General features: G+C 48.9%; 1 protein-coding gene across 2 annotated transcripts; it reads left to right on the top strand.

Moving 5' to 3' along the window:
• Positions 1–1,188: 1,188 nt before the first annotated feature.
• LOC309370993 (extracellular tyrosine-protein kinase PKDCC-like) lies at positions 1,189–21,675 on the top strand. Of its 2 annotated transcripts, XM_081913328.1 has the most exons (7): positions 1,189–1,844; positions 5,001–5,123; positions 7,068–7,339; positions 9,984–10,063; positions 10,180–10,284; positions 10,619–10,795; positions 20,388–21,675. In XM_081913328.1, the coding sequence occupies exons 1-7, from the start codon at positions 1,365–1,367 to the stop codon at positions 20,531–20,533; spliced, it is 1,383 nt and encodes a 460-aa protein (XP_081769454.1). In that variant the 5' UTR covers positions 1,189–1,364; the 3' UTR covers positions 20,534–21,675. The 2 variants fall into 2 exon arrangements, with proteins under 2 accessions (XP_081769454.1, XP_081769455.1); XM_081913329.1 differs by lacking the exon at positions 5,001–5,123.
• Positions 21,676–22,715: the final 1,040 nt, after the last annotated feature.

The raw sequence follows: 22,715 nt of genomic DNA, 5'->3' as shown, positions 1-22,715 counted from the left end.
CATGTGGATTATTATTATTACAGTGGACGCTCAGGTTGCGAACATGATCCTTGCAGAAGGCACGTTGGCAACCTGCAGCATTTGCAACCCGCAGTGCTGCGTCTGCGCATGCGAGGGTTGCGATTCGGCACTTCTGCGCATGCGCGGCCGCCAAAACCCGGAAGTAACCCGTTCCGGTACTTCCGGGTTTCAGCGGGTCCATAACCCAAAAAAACGCAACCTGAAGCGTCTGTAACCCGAGGTATGACTGTATTGCAAATTCATGTAGAAATGTTGAGAACTGAATCCCCCCCCCTATTTTTTTTAGTGATTTTCCAGATTTCTCACACAGAAATTTAAGGTCAGAAACATGGGTCAAGAAATATAATTATGGCATGCTAATCACAGTGGCTTTTACATTTTTTTGCGCCTAACGGAACTCCTGGAACTTTCCACTGCAGATACTTTTACTGCTGAAGATACAATATGCTCTCTCTCTTTGCCATGTGATCAAAGCTTCCGAGAAACCTTTCTCAGTTTTCAGCTAGACCTCAGAAAGCATCCAGAAATGCAGCCCAGGCCACAGTTTAAGAACTTACCCTAGTGATTCCATGCTTCCGAACGCAACAGTTTCTTTCCGTGGTTTAACTATACAGTGGTACCTCTGGTTATATACACTTCAGGTTACATACGCTTCAGGTTACAGACTCCGCTAACCCAGAAGTAGTACCTCAGGTTAAGAACTTTGCTTCAGGATGAGAACAAAAATCGCACGGTGGCAGCAGGAGGCCCCATTAGCTAAAGTGGTATTTCAGGTTAAGAACGGACCCCCGGAACGAATTAAGTACTTAACCTGAGGTACCACTGTATATTGCGAATGAATCATTCAGCTCCATTTTTCTTCTTCTGTGCATGTGTGGCATGTCCTATGAAGGAAACCACTAGCATATTGGGCTCTGCATTGGCAGGGTTTCAGGCCAGAGACATTCCCAGCCCTACGTAGAGACCCCTGGAATCGAACCCAGGAACCTGCATATAAGCAGATACTAAACTACTAAGCCCAAATTCTGATGCCTGGATAGGAAGTTAGCTTGGTTAGAGCGTGATGCTGTTAACGCCGAGGGATGAGGTTCGATCCCTCCGCCTGTTCCTGCGTTGCAGCGGGGTTGGACTAGATGATGCTCAGGGGTCCCTTCCAACTCTACCATTCTAGGAGAATCCCTCTGTTTTCTTCGCCTCCCGATTGGAGAAATGAGGCTCTCCAGGGGAGCTAGGCGGCGGCTTGCTGCAGCAGACACGCCTCTGGGGAGGAACCTGACCCGGTTTCCCACGCGAGGCAGAGTCGAAACGCGGCACTGGGCGCTCGCCTGTTCGGAGGTTGGGTCATGCGCTGCTGCCCGGGCTCCGCTCTGCCGGCGCGGTCCGGGGCGCTCCTGGCCGCCCCTGCGCTGCTCACTTTGGCCCTCGTTGTCTGGGGCCCTTGGCGGCTGCTGGAGTCCCCAATGCCCCCGAGCCTGATGCGGGAGCTGGAGCAGCGGGAGGCGGATCTGCGGCGCTTGGCTGCGTCCGCCCGGGAGGTTTGCGCCTTTTCTCCCGCCGCGGGCGCGTTGGGTTGCGCGGAGCTGAGCGGCGCGACGGGCGTGCGCTTGGTGGGCTCCGGGATCACCAAGTTGGTGCAGAGGGCTGTCCTGCCCCGCGGAGGAGGCCACGAGGTCGCCCTGAAGTCCGTGCACCCGGCCGGCCGCGACGTGAGCCTCTGCGCGCAACGCTACGCGCACCCGAGCGGCTGCTACCGCCTGGCCGCTTACAAGCTGCTCAAGGAGATGGTTCTGCTGCAGAGCTTGGAGCATCCCGGCGTCGTCAAGGCACGTAGCACCGGTCTGGGGAAGGCAGGGGAAGGCCGACCTCATCGGGAACTCCGCAGGATTGAATAATCTGGGGGAGTAGTCCGGTACGCGCCTTCGTGGTGCGATCCTATCTTGTTAGGATTGCAACCCGCATCGCAGGGGGTTGGACTAGTTGACCCTCGGGGTCCCTTCCAATTTATGATTCTATGCTATGAAGCTTCACTGAAATCAGTTTGCGCTGGGATTAAGGCTGCTTTCTTGTGCGCACTTTCCGGCGAGGAAGCCCCATCGAGCAGAATGAAAACTGCTTCTGAGGAAGCGTATAGTAGATTGTGACAGGGGCCGGGCTTAACCGTACGTGGAAATCGTACTTTAAACTCCCCACCGCCGTAATATCACTTGTGGGGGGTGACCTATGATAACTCACTGGGAAGGAAACGTAAGTCTGTGCATGCTTAACTGTACTCAGCTTTTCATTATTGATATTATTATTATCCACGTGGCCCAGGACTTGAACCGTTGCACTAAGAAATGTTATGGGGTTGCAGTGGCGCAGCGTGGGGGTGCAGGGGGGCCGGGCGCAACATCTGGGGGTTAGGGTTAAGGGGCGCAAATCCACGGGTTAGGGGGCGCAAATTACTTGCCTTGCCCCGGGTGCTGACAACCCACGCTACGCCACTGTGGGGTTGGGTACTGTTCTGGCCTCAAACTTAACTGCAGAATCCTTGGCATGTTTACTCGGATGCAATTGCCATTCTGTTCAATGGGGCTTACTTGCAAATTTACGTGGCAGCAAATCTCAAGTTTTGTGCATCTTACTTCCAAGGATTGTAGCTTGAATACATGTGTTCAATCATATTTTGCTGCAATGCGTTGCACTATTTCTGCATTTATTTCTGCAAACATTTCATTCATACACCACCTTTGTCTCCCAAGGATCTCAATGTGCTGTACATGACTCTCCTCCCCATTTCATGTCATCCTCACAACAATCCCATGAGGTAGGTTAGGCCAGTGTTTCCCAACCTGGGGTCCCCAGCTGTTTTTTGGACTACAACTCCCATCATCCCTGGCTAGCAAGACCAGTGGTCATGGATGATGGGAACTGTAGTCCAAAAACAGGTGGAGACCAAAGTTTGGGAAATACTGGGTTAGGCTAAGAGTTGGTGAACCGGCTCAAGATCACCCAGTGAGCTTCATGGCTTGAGTGGCGATTCAAACCCTGCTTCTCCCAGGTCCCAGTCCAACACTCTTCCACCATTACGCCTTTAAATTGATTGCAACTGGATCCTAAATAGTTTTATCTTATATAGAACGAAGCAGTGTATACTTTTTAATTTTTTTAAAAAAATGTGTTTAATTAGAAGAAGTGTTTTTTTGCTTTCCTCTAAGCCAGGCATGGCCAAACTTGGCTCTCCAGCTGTCTTGGGACTACAACTCCCATCATCCCTAGCTAACAGGACCAGTGGTCAGGGATGATGGGAACTGTAGTCGTAAAGTGGCTGGAGGGCCAGGTTTGGCCACCACTGCTCTAAGCAAAAGCGATTGCGATCACAGTCTAAGCTGATGTAATTCCAAGTATTTCTGCCGGCTAAGTTTTGGAGTTGTTAAGTAGTGTTTCTCCCATCAAAGCACCTATACTGGCTTCAGCTGCTGTTGAAGGGTGTGTTCTGTCTTAGGTGAGATAAGCCTGTTATAATTGCTTATGGAGGTTATGAAGACTATGTTGCCTCCTGTGATCTGCCGCTTCCCTTGTTCCTCCTTAGTGCTCCACTTCCTGGTTGTTTCTTCGCCAATTTGTACTTTATTAAAGAGGAACAAACCTTCCCATGAATTACTGTCTTGAAATGTCTAGACTTAGATTGCCTTTCTTCTGGGCCACTTTCCTCTTTCTCCCAGGGTAAGTAGAAGGCAGATCTGGATCTGCAACAGATCTCTGTGTGCATTGGAGTAGATCACCAAAGTTACCTGTCTCCTAATAATTGAACAATAATGTTGTTCAACTGCACGCTTAATGGCTGCTCTTGGATTTGCAGGAGTTGACAGAAGGAAAATCCTTCTGAAACAGTGTTTCCCAAACCACCACCAACACTGCTTGAAAATTGGCGGACCCTTTAATGGGTTTTCTGCCTGTTATAATGACAACTGGTAATGCGTTTTGTTAGGTGCAGCATGATTTTGAATGGCATTTCCCACTATTTTTATTTTCTTGTGTTCCAATTCTGTAGAATATCAAACACAACAAGAAATAATGAAATGCAATATGAGAAGTTAAAAGAAGCAATGGAAACACAATTAAAAATCAAGAGGAATATTTAATGTGCTGCACCCACCATTCGTAGCGGCTGCTGTTCTTCACAGACACACCATTGACCACACCACCAAATGACGCTCACCGCTCGTGGTCCATAGACCACAGTTTGGGAACACCTGTTTTATACTCTTCAAACCTTAGTACTAATAGCCAACTTATGGAACTCAGTTGGTGATGATCACTAGCTGCAATCCTAAACCCATTTACCTGGGAATAAGCCCCACTGACTTGGTTAGGCTTGCAGCCTTAAATGCAGCCTTGGTTAGGCTTGCAGCCTTAAATGGCATTGTGTATTCCTCCAGCCTTCACCCAAAGAGATATTTGCCTAAAAGAAAGGGTAGGGACAGCGAAACTCTGCAGGCTTGCGGGGGGGGGGGGGGAATGGGAAATGTTTAATCACAAACATACCTTAGATAAATGAAGCTCTTACATCTGCATCCTGTAAACTCTATCTTGGTTCAATGATTGTTAATGACCTGACAGAGCTCATTAGGGGGCGGGAAGGGAAAAGCCAAAGAAAAGGTACCTCTCTGGAATTGAAATTACTCTTGGCTAGGTTAATGGTAAATAAACATCAATGGGAATGCACTGTTCTTTGGGCAGTATAAACATTCAACTTCAAAATGCAGACTAATTAATGTTATGGTTTCCTATCCAGTAGTATCAGCATGCCACAATCACATAGGAATATTCCCACTGTGGGATCTCTTAAGACCTGTTGAGGGTGTCCCTCCACCCCACTGCAAAGATCTGAATTCCCCAGTTCTGCAAAACACACACAGATCTTATCTTTCATCCAGCTGATTCCAGCATTTACATCTATAGTAACACAGCAATCTGTGCATATCCTCTTTTGACAGTTGCGTGGTCAGTGTTATGATCCTAGCTTAGTTCCTGAAATGAAGGTGGTCACCGTTTTGGAGTTGGGTGTTCCCCTGGAGATGATCCAACTTCTGCAGACCCCCTGGGAGGAGAGATTTAAAGTAAGAAAACAAAGAGAGCTCATTTCATTCAAAGACCTTAGGACTCTGGCTGAGGGCAGATGGGACAGATACTGATCATCTTCTCTGTTTGCTGATGAAAAGTCTTTTGAATAAACTTGCTCTGGTTTTTTTTTTTATTGCAATTCACCTATATCCCACATCACTGATGATGGTCTTAAAAAGTCTCAAATAGTTTGATAAAATGAGCCTGGGAACGGCTGTTTGACCTTAAACTATAATCCAAAAAAATGACCTTCACCCAGGTTTGCTATAAAACCAACCCTCCCCTCACTGACCAGAGTAAAAGTGTCCTTTTACTCCCTATAGGAAGCTGCAGTGTGTGGACTATTTGTCCATTTAGCTTCAGTATTACCTACTCTGACTGGCAACATCTCTCCAGGATCTTGGGCAGAGACATTATACAGAATAAGGTGGGGGAAGAAGAAGAGGGGGAGAAGGGGGAGAGGGGGTTGGGGTGGTAATATTTAATATGTTTGTGGGGTTTTATGCCAGTGTCATTTGAGTACGTTCTCTGTTCATTTATGTTATATGTATATGTATATACACACATACACAAATAATAATAATAGCAACAGCAACAACAACAACAATAATTTTTTTTATACCCCGCCCTCCCCGACCAGAGCTGGGCTATAGGCGACTGATACCAATAAAATCACAGTAAAAACATAATGGGGGGGACCCAATTTAAAATACAGGTTAAAATGCAGTTTAAAATGCAGCCTCATTTTAAAAGTAGCCGATAGATCAAGACCATAAGGGGAGGGAAACATAAGGGTCAGACTGAGTCCAATCCAAAGATGTCAAGTCCCGCAGGGCCCTAGTCTCTTGTGACGGAGTGTTCCACCAAGTCGGGGCCAGTACTGAAAAGGCCCTGGCCCTAGTTGAGACCAATCTAACCCCTTGCAAGCTGGGACCTCCAAAGTGTTGTCATTTGTGGACCTTAAGGTCCTCCGCGGGGCATACCAGGAGAGGTATGCATACATCTTTCTTGGTGGTGAGAAAGGTTGAGGGGATGGGCGTGGTTGGGTATCTTTAGTTGGCTGCAGTGTTTGTGGGGTCTGGTGTCATGACCATCAGGCCATCTGCGAAGAGCCCTGATTTATAGGTTTTGCCTTTTATTGCTACTCCCTTGAAGTCAGGGGCTGCCCGGACTCAGATTGCTAGGGGTTCAAGGGCCAGGATGAATAGAAAGGAAGAATAGTGGGCACCTTTTGTGCCTCTTCGTATTGCTATGGTATTAGAGTCCATACCATTGACCCTACATTTTGCTGAAGCTTGGGAGTAAATTTGTTTAAGGATTTGTAGGAAGTTGAGGCCAAATTCCATGTTGGTTAATACTGCTAAGAGGAATTCCCATTCTAAACAATCAAAGGCTTTAAGGGTGTCCAGGGACATAATCATCAGTGGGAGTTTGGTTGTTTTTGCTGTGTTCGATCAGGACTTAGTGATTTCCTGATGTGGCCAGGGAGATAAAGGTAAAGGGACCCCTGACCATTAGGTCCAGTCGTGACCGACTCTGGGGTTGCAGCGCTCATCTCGCTTTATTGCTCAAGGGAGCCGGCGTACAGCTTCCTGGTCATGTGCCCAGCATGACGAAGCTGCTTCTGGCGAACCAGAGCAGCGCATGGAAACGCCGTTTACCTTTCCGCCAGAGTGGTACCTATTTATCTACTTGCACTTTGACGTCCTTCGAACTGCTAGGTTGGCAGGAGCAGGGAACGAGAAACGGGAGCTCACCCTGTCGCGGGGATTCAAACTGCCGACCTTCTGATTGGCAAGTCCTAGGCTCTGTGGTTTAACCCACAGCGCCACCCATGTCCCTAAGGAGATAGATTTTATGAAATAAATAATGTTAGCCATCCCTTTTCCATTTATTCGGATGCTCCCAACCAATAAAAGTGTATTCGCCTTCTCTTTCAGCTTTGCCTGGAGCTGGTTGAGCTGCTCCATTACTTGGCCAAGTCTCCTCTGGGTTCCCTGGCCCTCCTGGATTTCCAGCCCAGGCAGTTTGTCCTGGTGAACGGGGTCCTCAAAGTCGCAGACCTGGATGACGTGAGCACTGAGGAGTTGTCCTGCGAAGGGGATGGAGACTGCACCCTGGAATTCCCCACCAAAAGCTTCTCTCTCAGGTGTTCTGCGCAGGGGAAGTGTGAAGGAATAAATGAGAAAAGGAACCTCTTCAATGCTTACCGGTACCTGGGGTGATTTTGTTTTATTTTTAAATGCCCCCCAAAACCAGCATCCTGAATTTCACAGTGCTGCTATGTTTTAATGATTGTGTGATTTGTGCCTTCTTTTTATTGAGAATCCACTTTGGACAACTCCTTTTAGGAGGAAACAAGTTAGGGTTGATAGCATTTAATTGCATATAATTATTTAACCGCTAAAGCATGGCTCAAACGAAAGAGCCGTATCCACATGTACCAAAGTTTCCGTGTGCTCATCAAGGCATCCCCCAACTTCCCACCCAATTGCAAACAAATGTGTGTGGGGAACTCCTAGGGGACTTTACAACCTCTTTCTCCCACGATTGCCTTTACCAGGAAGCAACATCCAGAGGTTGCATCAGGCAGAGGAGTCTAGAAATGCCACTTTCATTCATAAGAATGAGTGAGACAAAAGAGCATAAAAGGCTACACTCTCAATAAGGCCTGCTTACAAGTTTAAGGTAGGTGGAGCTCAGCACACAAAGGACGGCTTCGGAGCTCCATTCTTCTGGGACTGGAATTAATAATAATAATAATAATAATAATAATAATAATAATAATAATAATAATAATAATTTATTTATATCCTGCCCTCCCCAGCCGAAGCCGGGCTCAGAGTGGCTAACAACAGTAAAAGTAATAGTTTACATAAAATCACATTCAATTAATAGGAATACATTCTAAAATCAATTCATTCTAAAATCAATTCAGAATCAAATTAATGGCAAACATTAGGCTAGAATTCTATGAGGATTACCTAAGGAGGGGGTCAGACTGTGCCTCGACCAAAGGCCTGGTGGAACAGCTCTGTCTTGCAGGCCCTGCGGAAAGCTGTCAAATCCTGCAGGGCCCTAGTCTCCTGTGACAGAGTACTCCACCAGTTCAGGGCCACAGCCGAAAAAGCTCTGGCTCTGGTTGAGGCCAGCCTAACCTCCCTGTGGCCCGGGACCTCCAAGATGTTTTTGTTTGGAGACCGTAAGGTCCTCTGTGGGACATACCAGGAGAGGCGGTCCCATAAGTATGAGGGTCCTAAGCCAACACGTGATGTTGGTTGTTGGACAGGTGGTGTCAGGGACTGGATAGATGACAAGGAACGGTGGGAGGTACCAGCTGGGGAAGCCACAGAGGAGGAAGGCTTAGAGCCCAGGGGTTGTTGGTGGGACGCTAAGGAGAGGTCAAGGGGAGAAGCGGGAGAGGAAAGGTTGAATGGTGAAGCGACAGGCTTTAGTGAGCATGGGGAGCCTGTGACAGGCAGCAGCTTAGACTCAGAGGCTGAAGAAGGGGGGGCAAAGAGGCTGCAGGAAAATCCCAGGAGTTTGCCCTGTCCTACTGCAACAAGCTCCCCTCCCAAGGACACACAGTGCAATGTGTAGGGCAAAACAGAGATTACAGGTACCCTGATGTCATTTGAGGCTGCTTGGGAAACCTAGAGGAAGTAGAAGGCAGGACAATCACTCCTGGCAACAGCTCTAGAGGAGCAAGTCCAGTCAGGAGGTATTGATGAGTTTCACGATGCCAAACTCTGCACCTCGTGTGCTGACCTGCCTCTGAACCAGCTTTGACAGGTGGGCATGACCTGGCCAAAAACAGCCTCAAAGGCCACATGGGGAAGCCTATGTTGGCATGCACCCAAGGAAACGGGGGCAATTAGCAGGCCCCCAGCTGGCTCCAGCCCATCGGCCGGTGCGCCAGACGAACTCTGGTCCTTGGTCCAGCATAAATCTGCGGCCCAAACTTCAGAAGACTGAGCACGCTATTCAGCACAGAAAACGCCGCACAAACACAAGCGGCACGAGAGGCTGTGTGAGCATATTTACAACAGGTTTATTCAGCGTAGATCAGGACAAAAGGAAACATGTCTGATCTCCTTCGTATCCAAAGCAAAACAGCAAAGCTATACACAAACGGAAATTCCCAGCATACTGTGCTGGAATGTAAACAGACATGGGACATGCAACAATTCCACACGTCTGTCCCTTAAGGCGGAACGGAATTCTCAACAGCCTAGTGGACCTAATAGAAGTTCCCTATGCCTGCCATAGCACTTCCGTGTTACTACACTGTGTATCTGCCTCCATTTCCCCAGACAGGGTACAATTGGAAGAGGCTAATTTTGTCTAATGCTGCTGGAAGAGGGCATGTGCTAGTCAGAAGCTCCATATGGCCAGCCCCTGAGAAACAGTGTAAATCTGAAGAGCAGATTTCAGCAGATTCGAAGGGAAGTGAACCTTAAGCCAAGGACTAAATTTGATCAGTCAGACAACCTGATTCTGTTCTGCCAGAGGCTAGTTCGTGTCCCACTACAGTAACCAGATGCAGGAGAGGACTGTGGTCCTGCACCTTCAATGGTTTCCATGCAAGCTGCATCTGCTGTAATTGCTTCTTCAGTGCAGCTATTATATTTGCAGGGGCCTCACCCTCTGCAATTATTAGAGGTACATCTGGCCAGCCTAGGAATTTTTTTGCTTGCTTTCAGATCATAAACCAAGCCTTCAACAGTGGGAGACATGAGATTCAAAACGTGTAGGAATTTAACAACACATGACTCTTAATTGCCTTGTGCTGTAGAAATATGGAAGATCTTTGACACAGAATTTTAAGATTTTAAAATAGATGTATTTATTTGCAGGTATTTCTTCACTTATCTCCTGCCACATACTGCACCCTTCGCTTTGCAACCCATTCTGAAGGATATCCTAAATGCCACAGGTACATTCTAATGGGAATTGGGTTTGTTTTTTTTTAAAAAAAGTTTTAAGTAAGAGCTGCTCTTAATCGCCTTCCTTCTTTAAATCATTCCCCCCTCTCCTCTTCTGTAATTGTAGGTGATTTGCGATACGGAACAAATGAAACCCTGAGAGCTTTTCAGAGAGTTTTGCATTTATACAAGTCTGGACTTTATCTGCAGAAAAAGCCTTCTCAATTGAAAGGTACATTATTTCACACAATATACTCTTACGGGCTTTACATAACGGTTGGATCTCAGTGGGGGAACAGCAGTTCAGTGGGGTGCCAGCACAACTCACATTCCTTGCCTGTGGGGTGGGGTGGAGTCGCTTGGTGATTGGCATTGTCCTCTAAGAGAAGGACAGTATGTTCCGGGCTGCCTTTTTGTTGAGATGAGATTCACAGCTGATCTGCTAGGGAAGAGCACTAAGAAAGGCACTATTTCCTGTTTCTCCCGCTGATTGCCAAATCCGAAATATCTCTCTTGTTTCCAGCTGCGTACATAATCGTATCATCTTGTCTCTTCTCCTTTCCAAGACTACATTGCCTTAAAGGGCTTCCACAGCAGAGATACCGAGGACTACAAGTGCTGGCCATCCTATCGCCACTTGGGGTGCATGCTCTCTGTTCACAACGAAGAGGAAGGTGCCGCCATTTGCAATTCCCATCCTCAGTGCCAACATTTCTTCATCACTCTGCAGACAACGTGGACAGGTGAGGGGAAGTGACATAATATTGCTAACAAGCGCCAATCATCTCCCCCCCATCCCCACCCCAACTCCTCCTTCTTTTTAAAAAAGAATAAAAAGAAAAACGCCGTAGTTATTCTAGAACACAGGATCCAGTAACCTGTTCTAGGTGACACGTTCAAGATTCACTTAAAATACAGGTAAGCTTCCTGGCATTTCCCTTTAAGTTACCTGTTATACCTTCCTCTGTGTTCGTGCAGTTGTTCAAATTAAAGCTCTGCCAGTCCTCGTTGTTTTATTTATTTTCTAAATTTGCAGGCTGCTTTTCCGTGTGGTTATGATGAAAGCAGCTCACAGCAGAACAGCAGTGCTAAGCGGTGGATCATTACAGCAGCAATAAAATACTAAATAATTTAGAAACATAAAGGGGAGACTCTGCAGATAACTCCATTTTAAAGCTTATATTAGACTAATTTTTCCTTCTCGTACTTCCAATCCAGAGTTGCATCTATTTCCATTTGTTGTCGTAATTATTTTTGATCTGGATTTTCATTGTTAAACAGCTTCTATATCTTCCAGCCAGTGACAGGGCGAAGTAATCTTGTCTGAATGCCTCGGGGGTATTTCAAGATGAAAGAGCACTGCTCTTTTAATTACAACAATGATATTTAGGATATTCTTTTTATCTACCTATATCCCCAGACCAACAAATTTTCCCAAATGCCCTGTAATTAGCACTGATTATAGCCTTTCATTGAAGGCAGCCAGTGGGTGCGTGTGCAACCAGGCAGATATATCTTATACCATCAATTATCCTGTTTTAGCTGACACTTCTGCAGCCATCTAAGCTATTACCCTTAATGTGAATAATGAAGGATGCAGATTGAAGCAAACTAGCCATTGCAGTTAAGGATAGAGGGGGGAACAGCTACTGTTTGCAAGTCTCCGAAGTGTGGAATGCCCCACTCCCAATTTTACGTGCCCCTACTTCTTGTTGTTGTTTAGTCATTTAGTCGTGTCCAACTCTTCGTGACCCCATGGACCAGAGCACGCCAGGCACTCCTGTCTTCCACTGCCTCCCACAGTTTGGTCAAACTCATGCTGGTAGCTTCAGGAACACTGTCCAACCATCTCTCCCTCTGTCGTCCCCTTCTCCTTGTGCCCTCCATCTTTCCCAACATCAGGGTCTTTTCCAGCGAGTCTTCTCTTCTCATGAGGTGGCCAAAGTATTGGAGCCTCAGCTTCAGGATCTGTCCTTCCAGTGAGCACTCAGGGCTGATTTCCTTCAGAATGGATAGGTTTGATCTTCTTGCAGTCCATGGGACTCTCAAGAGTCTCCTCCAGCACCATAATTCAAAAGCATCACTTCTTCGGCAATGAACCTTCCCTACTAGCTCTTCCTTTTGGATCCCCCTCCATGCATACAGCACAAATAGCCGTGGGCAAGAAGTTCGCACAATCAGGGCTTTGGATCTTATCGAAGTATTTGCATAGAATCAGAGTTGAATGGGACCGCAAGGGTCATCTAGTCCAACCCTCTGCAATGCAGGAATATCGGCTCAAGCAATCCATGGCCACCCAACCTCTGCTTACAAACCTCCAAGAAAAGAGAGTCTACCACCTACCAAGAAAGACCATTCCATTTCTGAACAGCTGTTACTGTCCAAATTTTTTTCCAAATGTTTAGTTGGAATCTCCTTTCTTGTAACCTGAAGCCATTGGTTGGGGTTCTAGCCTCCAGAGCAGGAGGGGGGGGAAGCTTGCTCCATCTTCCATGTTAAGATATTTACCTCTTTTCCAGGCTAAGCGTACCCAGCTCCTTCAACCATTCCTCATAAGGCCTGGTTTCCAGACCCTTGATCATCTTGGTTGCCCTCCTCTGCACACGTTCCATGCACATCCTTCCCTGCAGTTGTTCACCCTGTGCATGAATGCTAGGAGACGGAGAACACAGCACAGCCCTGCTCACCTGTTGGGTATTACCTGGGCGTGGAATACCTGAGTATATTGATTGATTCAATTTATATCCAGCCCTTCCTCCCCCAAGGAGCCCAAGGCAACCAATATATACAATTTAAAAGCAGAAATGGAGCCAAAAAAAGGCATTCTAAAGCAAATCCACTATAAAAAAATGCTTCCACCCAATGATCTCGAGGTTGCCAGTAACAGTATTCTTCAGCCACCAAATGCCTGGGAAAACAAGAGTGTTTTCAAACTCCCCTTGAAAGTTAATAATGATGGATACAATGTATTTCATCATGGTGAGCATTCCACAACTAGGGAAACACCACTGCAAAGGCTTTCAGCACCACCAAGAAGACCATGCCTGCTGAATGTAGGGTCTGAGATGGTTGGGCTTGCTGATCGGAAGGTCGGCAGTTCGAATCCCCGCGACGGGGTGAGCTCCCGTTGTTCAGTTCCAGCTCCTGCCCACCTAGCAGTTCAAAAGCACGTCAAAGCACAAATAGATAAATAGGTACCGCTCCGTCATTTCCATGCGCTGCTCTGGTTTGCCAGAAGCGGCTTAGTTTAGTCATGCTGGCCACATGACCCAGAAGCTGTCTGCGGACAAACACCGACTCCCTTGGCCTATAGAGCGGGATGAGCGCCGCAACCCCAGAGTTGTCCACACTGGACCTAATGGTCAGGGGTACCTTTACCTTTATATACCTTTATGTTAGTACTTATACCTTTAATTGGTCCCAATAGTTCACTGACAGCCAGTTCAGTGCTTTCAGAGCTATAGTCCTATCAGGCTGCCCCACTCAACAAGCTAACAGGTGCATTCTATGCTAACTATAGATAGCTGCCACTTTGAGATTTGTCACTGATGGTGGTACAGTCAATATAGAGCACACCTTGGTGAGGACAGGTTCCAGTCACCATGGGAGAGGATTGCAGCTGTCACGGCCACCCAGGACGGGTCCCAGCTCACAAGAGACCTCACTCCGTTGCAGTTTATTTACAGGAAAAGTTTATTGAAGATTTCTGCTTCTCGTACAGTTCAGCATCGTGGCCGTACGTCTGTCACGTTAGACCGCTGAAGTCCCCTCTGACTCCTCCCCTCTTCCACACCAACTTAATAGCCTGGCTCTAGACCACCTCTTCCTCTCCTTTCTTTTCCGCAGGGTCTTCCTGCCCCCCTGGGTTCCCTCTCTCCGTGACTCGCCTGAGGCTGAATCCTCTGCCGCCTCTTCCCCCCTCCTTCTGGCTTTAGGGCCGGGCTCCTCCCCTGAGCTCTCTCCACTTCCGCGCGCCTCTACGTTTGAACTTGGCGCGCGTACGTTGCTGCTGACCTTTCTTTCGACCGCTACACCACCCCTTGTTCTGCTCTCCACCCTTTCCGGCTGAACACCTTGCTCCAACCCCCTTTCTCTGTTCTCTCCTAATCCTGCTCCCTCCGAGAGGCTGACGACTCCACCCCCTTTACTCCGTTCCGGCTGAGACGCCTCTTGCTGCGTCTGTCTTCCACTGGGCTCCTCTCCGCTTCTCCCTTCTCCTCCCTTTTGCTTGATTAAGGTAACCCCCTTTTGAGAATCCTCTGACTCGCTGCTCAGACTCGTGGATTCCCTCAGAATTCCGTCATCTTCTTCCTCATCCTTCTGCCCCTCCTCCCACTCGCTCTCCGTCTCCTCTGTCATCTCCTCCTCTCTCCCAGAAACCCTGACATCCATCCCCCCCTCGAAGCCCCCCCTTCCCCCCTCCCGCTCGCCGGGTGCAGGTTGAGGAAAACGTGGTTCTTCCGGGGTCGGTTCAGGATACAAGTTGTCCACTTCAACGTTCTCCTCTGTCATCTCCGTATATGTGTGTTCGAACTCGGGTTCCCCACCCACAGACATCACAGTCTCTTCCTCCATCACTGCTTCTCCTGGCGCTGCCTGCCAAGGACCTACCATCCATCTCTGACTCCATGCCTCCCTTGGCTGATCCACCCACCAACAAGGGCCTGTCTCCTCCCCCCCCAGTCTCGGATCCCTGGTCGGGCTTGTTTCGGGCGTATGGCCCTCGGGTGAGGAGAAACCCTCGAACGTGCTGTCTGACAAAGTGGGCGTGAAAAGCCAATCATCAAAATACTCCTCGGGCATGGGCTTGTGCGGAAAAAGTGCATGGAACTCCTCCTTCAACAGGGGTTCGTCCAACGCGTAACCCGGCACCCAGCTATTGGCAGAGGCCGGAGTGCCTTCCCTGGCTAGAAAATATTCAACTCCCTCCTCCCCCCATCTCGAGTCCAGTATCTCTGTGACCTCGTTAAGAGGTTCTGGTCTTGGCGATTCCCCCCCCTCAGGCGCCCTCCTACGTGGCTCTGGGAGTGCTCCTGACTCTTGAAACCTGTGTGGGGTTTTGTAGGGAGTGAGCACCGACCTATGAAAGACCGGGTGCACCCTGGAACCCTCCGGAAGGGCTAGACGAAAAGCCACCGGATTGATCTTAGCCTCAACTTGATATGGCCCTAGCTGCCTGTGTCCTAACTTCTTCTTGGCCAATGACCTGGCCGGCATCGCGTGGGCTGCTAACCACACCCAGTCCCCAATCTGGATGTCCTCTCCCGCCCTCCTGTGCTTATCGGCCTGCACCTTATACGCCTGTTTTGCCAGCTCCAAATGTCTCCGCAGCTCCTCGTGCACCTCTTGCAACTCCGCTGCAAACTGGTCGGCATCTTGAGGCCCCCCCCCTCCTGGTGCCGCAAATCTCGGGAAGGTTCTGGGATGACGGCCATTGTTCGCGAAGAAAGGCGTCACCCCGGTGGATGCGTGTTTCGTGTTGTTGTAGGCGAATTCAGCCATCGGCAGATAGTCCACCCACGCCGCAGGTCGCTGGTTGGCGTAGCACCGCAGGTACTGCTGCATGATCGCGTTGACCCTCTCCGCTTGACCGTTGGTTTGTGGATGTCTCGCCGATGTCAGGTTGATTTTGACGTGCAAGATGCCCAGAAGCTTTCGCCAGAAAGTGGAAACAAACTGGCGCCCCCTGTCGGACAAGACGGACTGCGGAAGTCCATGCACTCTGAAGACGTGATCGATGAAGAGCTTTGCGGTCTGTTCTGCCGTCGCCACCTTGGCACAAGGGATGAAATGCGCCATCTTGGTGAACAAGTCCACCACCACTAACACCGCCGTCTTACCTCTGGAGCTGGGCAGGTCCGTAACAAAGTCCAACGCTACCCTCTCCCACGGTTGCTGCGGTGTCTCCAGCGGTTCTAGCAATCCCGCCTGCTTCTGGTGCACTGGTTTGGACCTCTGGCAGATATCACACCTGGCGACGTAGTCCGCCACCTCTCCTCTCATCTGGGGCCACCAAAAGTCTCTAGCCACCAACTCCATCGTCTTCTCTTTGCCGAAATGGCCTGCACTAGGGGCGTCATGCAATTGTTGCAGAACCTTGGCTCGAAGATCGTCGGTGGGCACGTAAAGGGCACCCTTACGAGTCAAAAGTCCATCTTGCAATTGGAACTCATCGTTGTCTCGCGACCCTCCGCGTAGCTCCTCCATCTTGGACTGTGCAAACTGATCCCTTTGCAACGCGCGTCGCACCGCGTCCAGGTCGACTGCGATGGTAGCGCACGTCCACGCCTGCGGTGCGAAAATGTGCTTTGCTGCGATTGGAGCTGCTTCCTCCAAGTATTGCGGCTTTCGGGACAGCGCGTCTGCAATAACATTGGAGTCTCCTGGGATGTATTCTATTTTGAAGTCGAAATCCGCAAAGAACTCCGCCCAGCGCATGTGTCGCTGGGTCTGTAACTTAGCCGTCCGCCAATACTCTAAGTTCTTGTGATCCGTGCGGACTTGCACCGTGTGCTTGGCTCCTATTAAGAAGTGTCGCCACGCTTTGAAAGCTGCATGAATGGCCAACAACTCCCTGTCCCATATGGTATAATTGCGCTCCGTCTTGCTGAGCTTCCGGGAGTAGAACGCACCCGGTCTCCAGTTGCCTTGTGAATCCTCTTGCAAAAGAACGGCCCCAACCGCTCTGTCTGACGCATCGGTCTCTACCCGCATGGGTCTGCCGGGATTCACGTGGAGCAGCTGCTCTTCGGAGGCGAAAAGACCTTTAAGCGTCCGGAAGGACCGCTCCGCTTGTTCGGTCCAGACGAACTTCTTCTTCTTGGAACTGAGGGTGTCAGTGATAGCCGCCGTCGCGTTCGCAAAACCTTTAATAAACTTGCGGTAAAAATTGGCAAAGCCGATGAACCTCTGGACCTCTTTCCGATTTCGAGGGCTTTTCCAGTCCAACAGCGCTTGAACCTTAGCCCTGTCCATGGCCAGTCCCTCGTCGGACAACTTGTAGCCAAGGAAATCAACCTCTCTGACATCAAACTGGCATTTTTCCAACTTGGCGTACAGCCTGTGGTCCTTCAGCCTCTGCAGGACCTCCCTCACGTCCTTATCGTGATCCTCCGGCGATTCCGAGAAAATCAGGATATCGTCGAGAAAGCAGACACACTTCTTGTAGAGGAGACCTGCTAGCGCGTGGTGCATAAATGCTTGAAAAACGTGGCTGCCATTTTGGAGACCGAAAGGCATGACTCTGTATTCGTATGTGCCCAGAGGGGTGAACATGGCGGTCTTCCACTCATCTCCTTTCCGGATGCGGATGAGATTGTAAGCTCCACGTAGGTCCAGCTTGGTGAAAATCTTGCCCCTCCTGACGGTCGCTAAAAGGTCGTCAATCTTGGGCATGGGGAAAGCTTTGGGCTTAGTCAAGCTGTTTATGAACCTGTAATCCACTATAAGCCTTTTTTGGGGCGTGTTTTTCTTCTTCACAAAGAACACAGGGCTGCCACCCGCTGCTTTAGATTCCTGGATGAAACCTCGCTTGAGGTTATGGTCTATGAACTCCCGAAGCTCTTGCATCTCGTCTTCCGACATGGAGTACAGCTTGGCAGCAGGCAGTTGCGCCCCTGGCACTAAATCAATCGCGCAGTCGTAAGGTCTGTGAGGCGGCAACTTGTCAGCTTCCTTCTCACAGAAAACCTCCAAGAAGTCCTGGTACTTGTGAGGCACTGTTTGCACCATACCCAGATGCAACTGCTGCTCGGCTTCTCCTCCCTGATCGGTCTGAAAGCAATGCTGAGCACAATACGATGAACAAAAGGTGATCTGCCGCTGGTACCACGCAACCGCGGGACTGTGCCTCTCCAGCCAACTCATGCCTAACACGATGGGTGTGTCCGATAAGTGGGTGACATTGAAACTAATAAGTTCTCGATGGTTGCCAATCTGCATCATCATGGGAGGGGTTTGCTGCACCACTTGCCCCCCCAGCAACTTCCTGCCGTCTACCGTGACCACGTTTAGAGGCGTCGTTGCAGGCAGGAGCGCCATGTTGTGCTGCTTAACGAACTGCAGTCCCACGAAGTCGGCGTTGCTTCCCGAATCGATCGTTATTGGAACCTCGAGGAGTCTCCCATCAGGCAACTGGAGTGTTGCTGTGAGCAGAACTGCCGGTCTGGGAGGCAAAGGGTCCACGCTCTGCAGTGATGCTGGGGGCTTGTCTACAGATCCGCCTGGCTGAGCCCCAGTAGCTCTGCTTCCAGCCAGGCACTGTCGTTTCCCTGAAGCTGCTCCCCTGGTTGCACCTCTGCTGTTACAGTTGCCAGTGCTGCAGTGTGCTTCTGGAGCCTCTGGGGGCACTCTTTCGCCATATGGTGCGCACTGTCACAGATGTAACACTTCCTGGTTCCTCTAGGAGGCTTCGCTTTGGCTGCACCAGGGACAGGGCTCTGGGATGGCTTCTGAGCCCTAGCACCACCAATCTCCATTGGCTCCTCGCTGTCCTTCCCCATTGGCGAGGGGTGCGCACGGCTGAAATCCCTGTGCACAAAAGGGAGAGTCCTCGCTTGCGCACGCGCTTGGGGCCCGTCCTCCTCGTGCCACGGACGTCCCTCATGTCGAATTCCAATAGCTAAAGCCCGTTGCACCACGTCTTCTAGGGTCTGGGGTCTGTCCCCCCTAGCGATCTCATCCTTGATGGGGGGGCTCAATCCCTCCCAAAAAAGATCTCTGACCGGCTTACTGTCCTTTGGCCAATCTAAGGCGGTGAGCAATGCAAAAAATTTAGAGTGGTATTGGCGCACAGTCGCTTTCCCCTGCCTCAGCCCGTGCATTTGACGGCGCGCAATGTCCACATCCACAGAGGATTGAAAACAAGAATCCATCGCTTTGATGAACGCAGTTGAATTGCGACGGGCCGGTCCATCTTCGCGCCACAGATTGCGTAGCCAAGCCCTGGCCTCCCCATGCAGGTGCGAAACAATGAACCCCACTTTCTCCTCCTCATCTTTAAAATCGTGACGGAGTAAATGCAGTGCATATACGACGTCCGCTCTGAAATTGGGATAGTCTTGCAAGTTGCCATTAAAATGCGGAACCAGGGCACCCCCCCTCCGTCCAAGCGCAATGCCCTCCGCTCTGGAACCTGGGGCCCCCGCCCTGTCCGCGTGTTCCCACCTTGCCTGCAAATCCTGGCACGTCTTCTCCAAGTCGTCATTCTTCTTCTGCGAAGCAATGACTGCCGATGTGAGAGCGGTAACCTGATCCCGCAGTGCAACCAGCTGCTCCTCAGCGCTCATGGCTGCTCCCGTTCGTGAGCTTCGCAAAAAAAATTTTTTGCTTTCAGAGAGGGGACTTACTGTCACGGCCACCCAGGACGGGTCCCAGCTCACAAGAGACCTCACTCCGTTGCAGTTTATTTACAGGAAAAGTTTATTGAAGATTTCTGCTTCTCGTACAGTTCAGCATCGTGGCCGTACGTCTGTCACGTTAGACCGCTGAAGTCCCCTCTGACTCCTCCCCTCTTCCACACCAACTTAATAGCCTGGCTCTAGACCACCTCTTCCTCTCCTTTCTTTTCCGCAGGGTCTTCCTGCCCCCCTGGGTTCCCTCTCTCCGTGACTCGCCTGAGGCTGAATCCTCTGCCGCCTCTTCCCCCCTCCTTCTGGCTTTAGGGCCGGGCTCCTCCCCTGAGCTCTCTCCACTTCCGCGCGCCTCTACGTTTGAACTTGGCGCGCGTACGTTGCTGCTGACCTTTCTTTCGACCGCTACACCACCCCTTGTTCTGCTCTCCACCCTTTCCGGCTGAACACCTTGCTCCAACCCCCTTTCTCTGTTCTCTCCTAATCCTGCTCCCTCCGAGAGGCTGACGACTCCACCCCCTTTACTCCGTTCCGGCTGAGACGCCTCTTGCTGCGTCTGTCTTCCACTGGGCTCCTCTCCGCTTCTCCCTTCTCCTCCCTTTTGCTTGATTAAGGTAACCCCCTTTTGAGAATCCTCTGACTCGCTGCTCAGACTCGTGGATTCCCTCAGAATTCCGTCATCTTCTTCCTCATCCTTCTGCCCCTCCTCCCACTCGCTCTCCGTCTCCTCTGTCATCTCCTCCTCTCTCCCAGAAACCCTGACATCCGCGAATGCAACATGGACATTGGCTTGTAATAGTAGAGGCTGCGGGAGATGTTGCAGGAATTCCTTACATCTTAGATTGGACATCATGTTTTCTCTTTCTGCAGTGCTTTTACATTTCCAGTGTTATCATTTTACCTCAGCCTGTGTTGCAACTTTTACAGATCTTGATTTGTTCTCCCACCCACACCCACCCCCTCTCAAAATTATTTTCTCCTTCAGGTAGGCCACTTACTTTGTTTCGAAGCAACTTGACCGAATTAATTCCAGGCGGCGACAGAGTGGTTTATGTTAAGCGATCTGCAGCATCAAAGACAAGCCTCTTACAAGGAGATTGGGAGAATACGGAGTTCTCAGACAAGGAATAATCACTGGGACTAACTTCATCCACTCAAGAGTTGATGATGTGCTTCAGTTCTGCTTCACGATCTTTCTCTGGGACTTCTCAAGTTAATGGGTGGTGTTTGAATGATCAAAGCAAACCTTCCTTTTTCATAAGATGGAATAACCTGGACAAGTTGTTTACATGATCCTAGGCACAATGGTCAGAAATGTGCACAACTTGATTTAAAGCACCACTAAAGCCTTATAATGGATTGTCAGCAGCTGTGTCAGCCAAGCAGTAGTTGTTACCATGAAAATATATTGTTGTGCCAGCTCTATGTGGTTGTATCAGTCCAGCTGGGAACAGGCATAGATGGAAGCAGGCTATTATGCACACAGTTCCTGTCCCAGATAACAGTTTTTGTTCCCAACAGACCTGCAAGTAGGTAAATCCGTCCTCATGGTCCCCTCTGAAATGCCTGATCAGCACTGTTAAGCTCTTTTAGGTTTCCTGGCTGCCATTTTCTTTTGGATGCAGGGGTCATTGCAGACTCAGGCTGTGTCCAAGTGTCTTAAAGTTTATTTATAAGTATATAGGTCCACCTAGGCTCAAACACTCCCAGCAGCAAATTCTACTGTTTCACAACAGATCTCATGAGAGAAAGCTCAACTCCCAGTGCTTTCCAGAACTCAAAAGTCTGCAAAATTCTCCCTGTCTTCCTCTCCATCTGAAATTCCTAAATCTAGTGTGTCCTTTTTCGCGGACACACATATTCAGATCTAGATCACATCAAGGATAGGTATGCCTCCTGTCAAGATGTCTGTACCCTGACATTCTTGACTAGTTATGAGCTATTGATCTCTTAATTTCCCTGACATGAAATGCTTGTCTTAAAGGAACATTACAGTAGCCTTTGTGACTCCATTAACTTCCCAACACATGCATACACACCCCTTTCTTAACTACAACAATATATCTGACAAATGATCGTTTTACTATAGCCAGTAAAGAGGAAAGAAAAAGGAACATGTATTTCATTTTTGGATACAGAGTCTCTGCTGGTGGTTTTGGTTTGATGTACAGCTTTTATTTTTAAGTATCAACCTTGGAGGTTTTCACAGTGTTACTTTCAGTGAAAGAAATCCTGCTGAGCAAAATGTTCAAACTAATTATGTATAAAAAGTGTGTTTTATATAAAGGGATTGCTTTTTTCTTCCCTCTGAAAACAGATTACAGTTCATTTTCTTTTTTAATGGTTATCATATCTTATGTTAAAAAGCTACTATGAAGTGTTGGCCAAAAGCCTATCCTCACAAGTTATTGGCTGACTTGCCATGATGTCATGGAATGTCCATGAACATTCTGACTCCTTCAGAAAGAAATCAGGTCTGTTTCACTTGTTAGTGTCTCAAGTCAGGGATTTGTACATACTATGTATCTACACACCAAGGATGGAATGAAGGTGGATAGAACACTAGTCTTAATTTCCCTTGGCTGCTGAAGAGCAGTCTAAAATGTGTCATGGCTGCCAGAGAGCCCCGCCCCGCCAGGTTGCCCATATCCTTGACCTGTGTGAGTCTTCGCAGGAGGTAAGCAATAATTTTGGACTCTCTGAGCGGTTTAACAATGCCATCAACAAAATGAGTCTCTACCTTAAGTAATACTACTGAAAAATGAAGAAAACCCAGGGTAGCTGGAAAAGGATCATAAGCCCTATTCAGTTCTGGGATATGAAACAATTCCTATTCTCAGATTTCTTTAATTCTAAACCCGTCCCTTTTGCACAACATTCTAGTAAAATAAAATTTTAAAAGACTGAAGTGTATCCACTCCCTGCTGAAGTCAAAGGGACCTCCCTTTGAGTGAACAGAAATAGGCTTATACTGTAAGGAAAGCAATGTGCTTAGCTGTTGTCGGCATTGAAAGCAGCCTGAAATGTTTGTGGCCATATTACAGTGGTTGCTATGCTTTCACATGCAGAATGGTTCCTTGCAATACCTGCCAAGTGTAGGGGTGTCCATGTAGCCTTTGTAAGGTAGGTGAGACATCAAGATTCTTGCTTGGAATGAGGGGAAACTTGAACACATTGCCATCTTCTAACCTTCCCATTTTCCAGGCAAAAAGAACACTGGCAACATAGCATAAAAACACAATCAAACCATATGCGATAATGCCGGCAATGAACTACTTCATGAGAGTTTAAAGCTAAATTATAATATTACTGG

The sequence above is a fragment of the Podarcis melisellensis genome, assembly GCF_964234715.1.
Source record: "Podarcis melisellensis genome assembly, chromosome: 1".
In the NCBI taxonomy this organism is placed as follows: domain Eukaryota; kingdom Metazoa; phylum Chordata; class Lepidosauria; order Squamata; family Lacertidae; genus Podarcis; species Podarcis melisellensis.
Note: the sequence above shows the minus strand (reverse complement) of the source record. Positions and strands in the feature narration are given on the sequence as shown.

Excerpts from the sequence above, each read along its gene's own strand:
- LOC309370993 (XM_081913328.1), top strand. The coding sequence starts at position 1,365 with ATGCGCTGCTGCCCGGGCTCCGCTCTGCCGGCGCGGTCCGGGGCGCTC. Across the intron at positions 5,124-7,067 it reads CCTGGGAGGAGAGATTTAAA|CTTTGCCTGGAGCTGGTTGA; the intron begins GTAAGAAAACAA and ends CTTCTCTTTCAG. Across the intron at positions 7,340-9,983 it reads AACCTCTTCAATGCTTACCG|GTATTTCTTCACTTATCTCC; the intron begins GTACCTGGGGTG and ends ATTTATTTGCAG.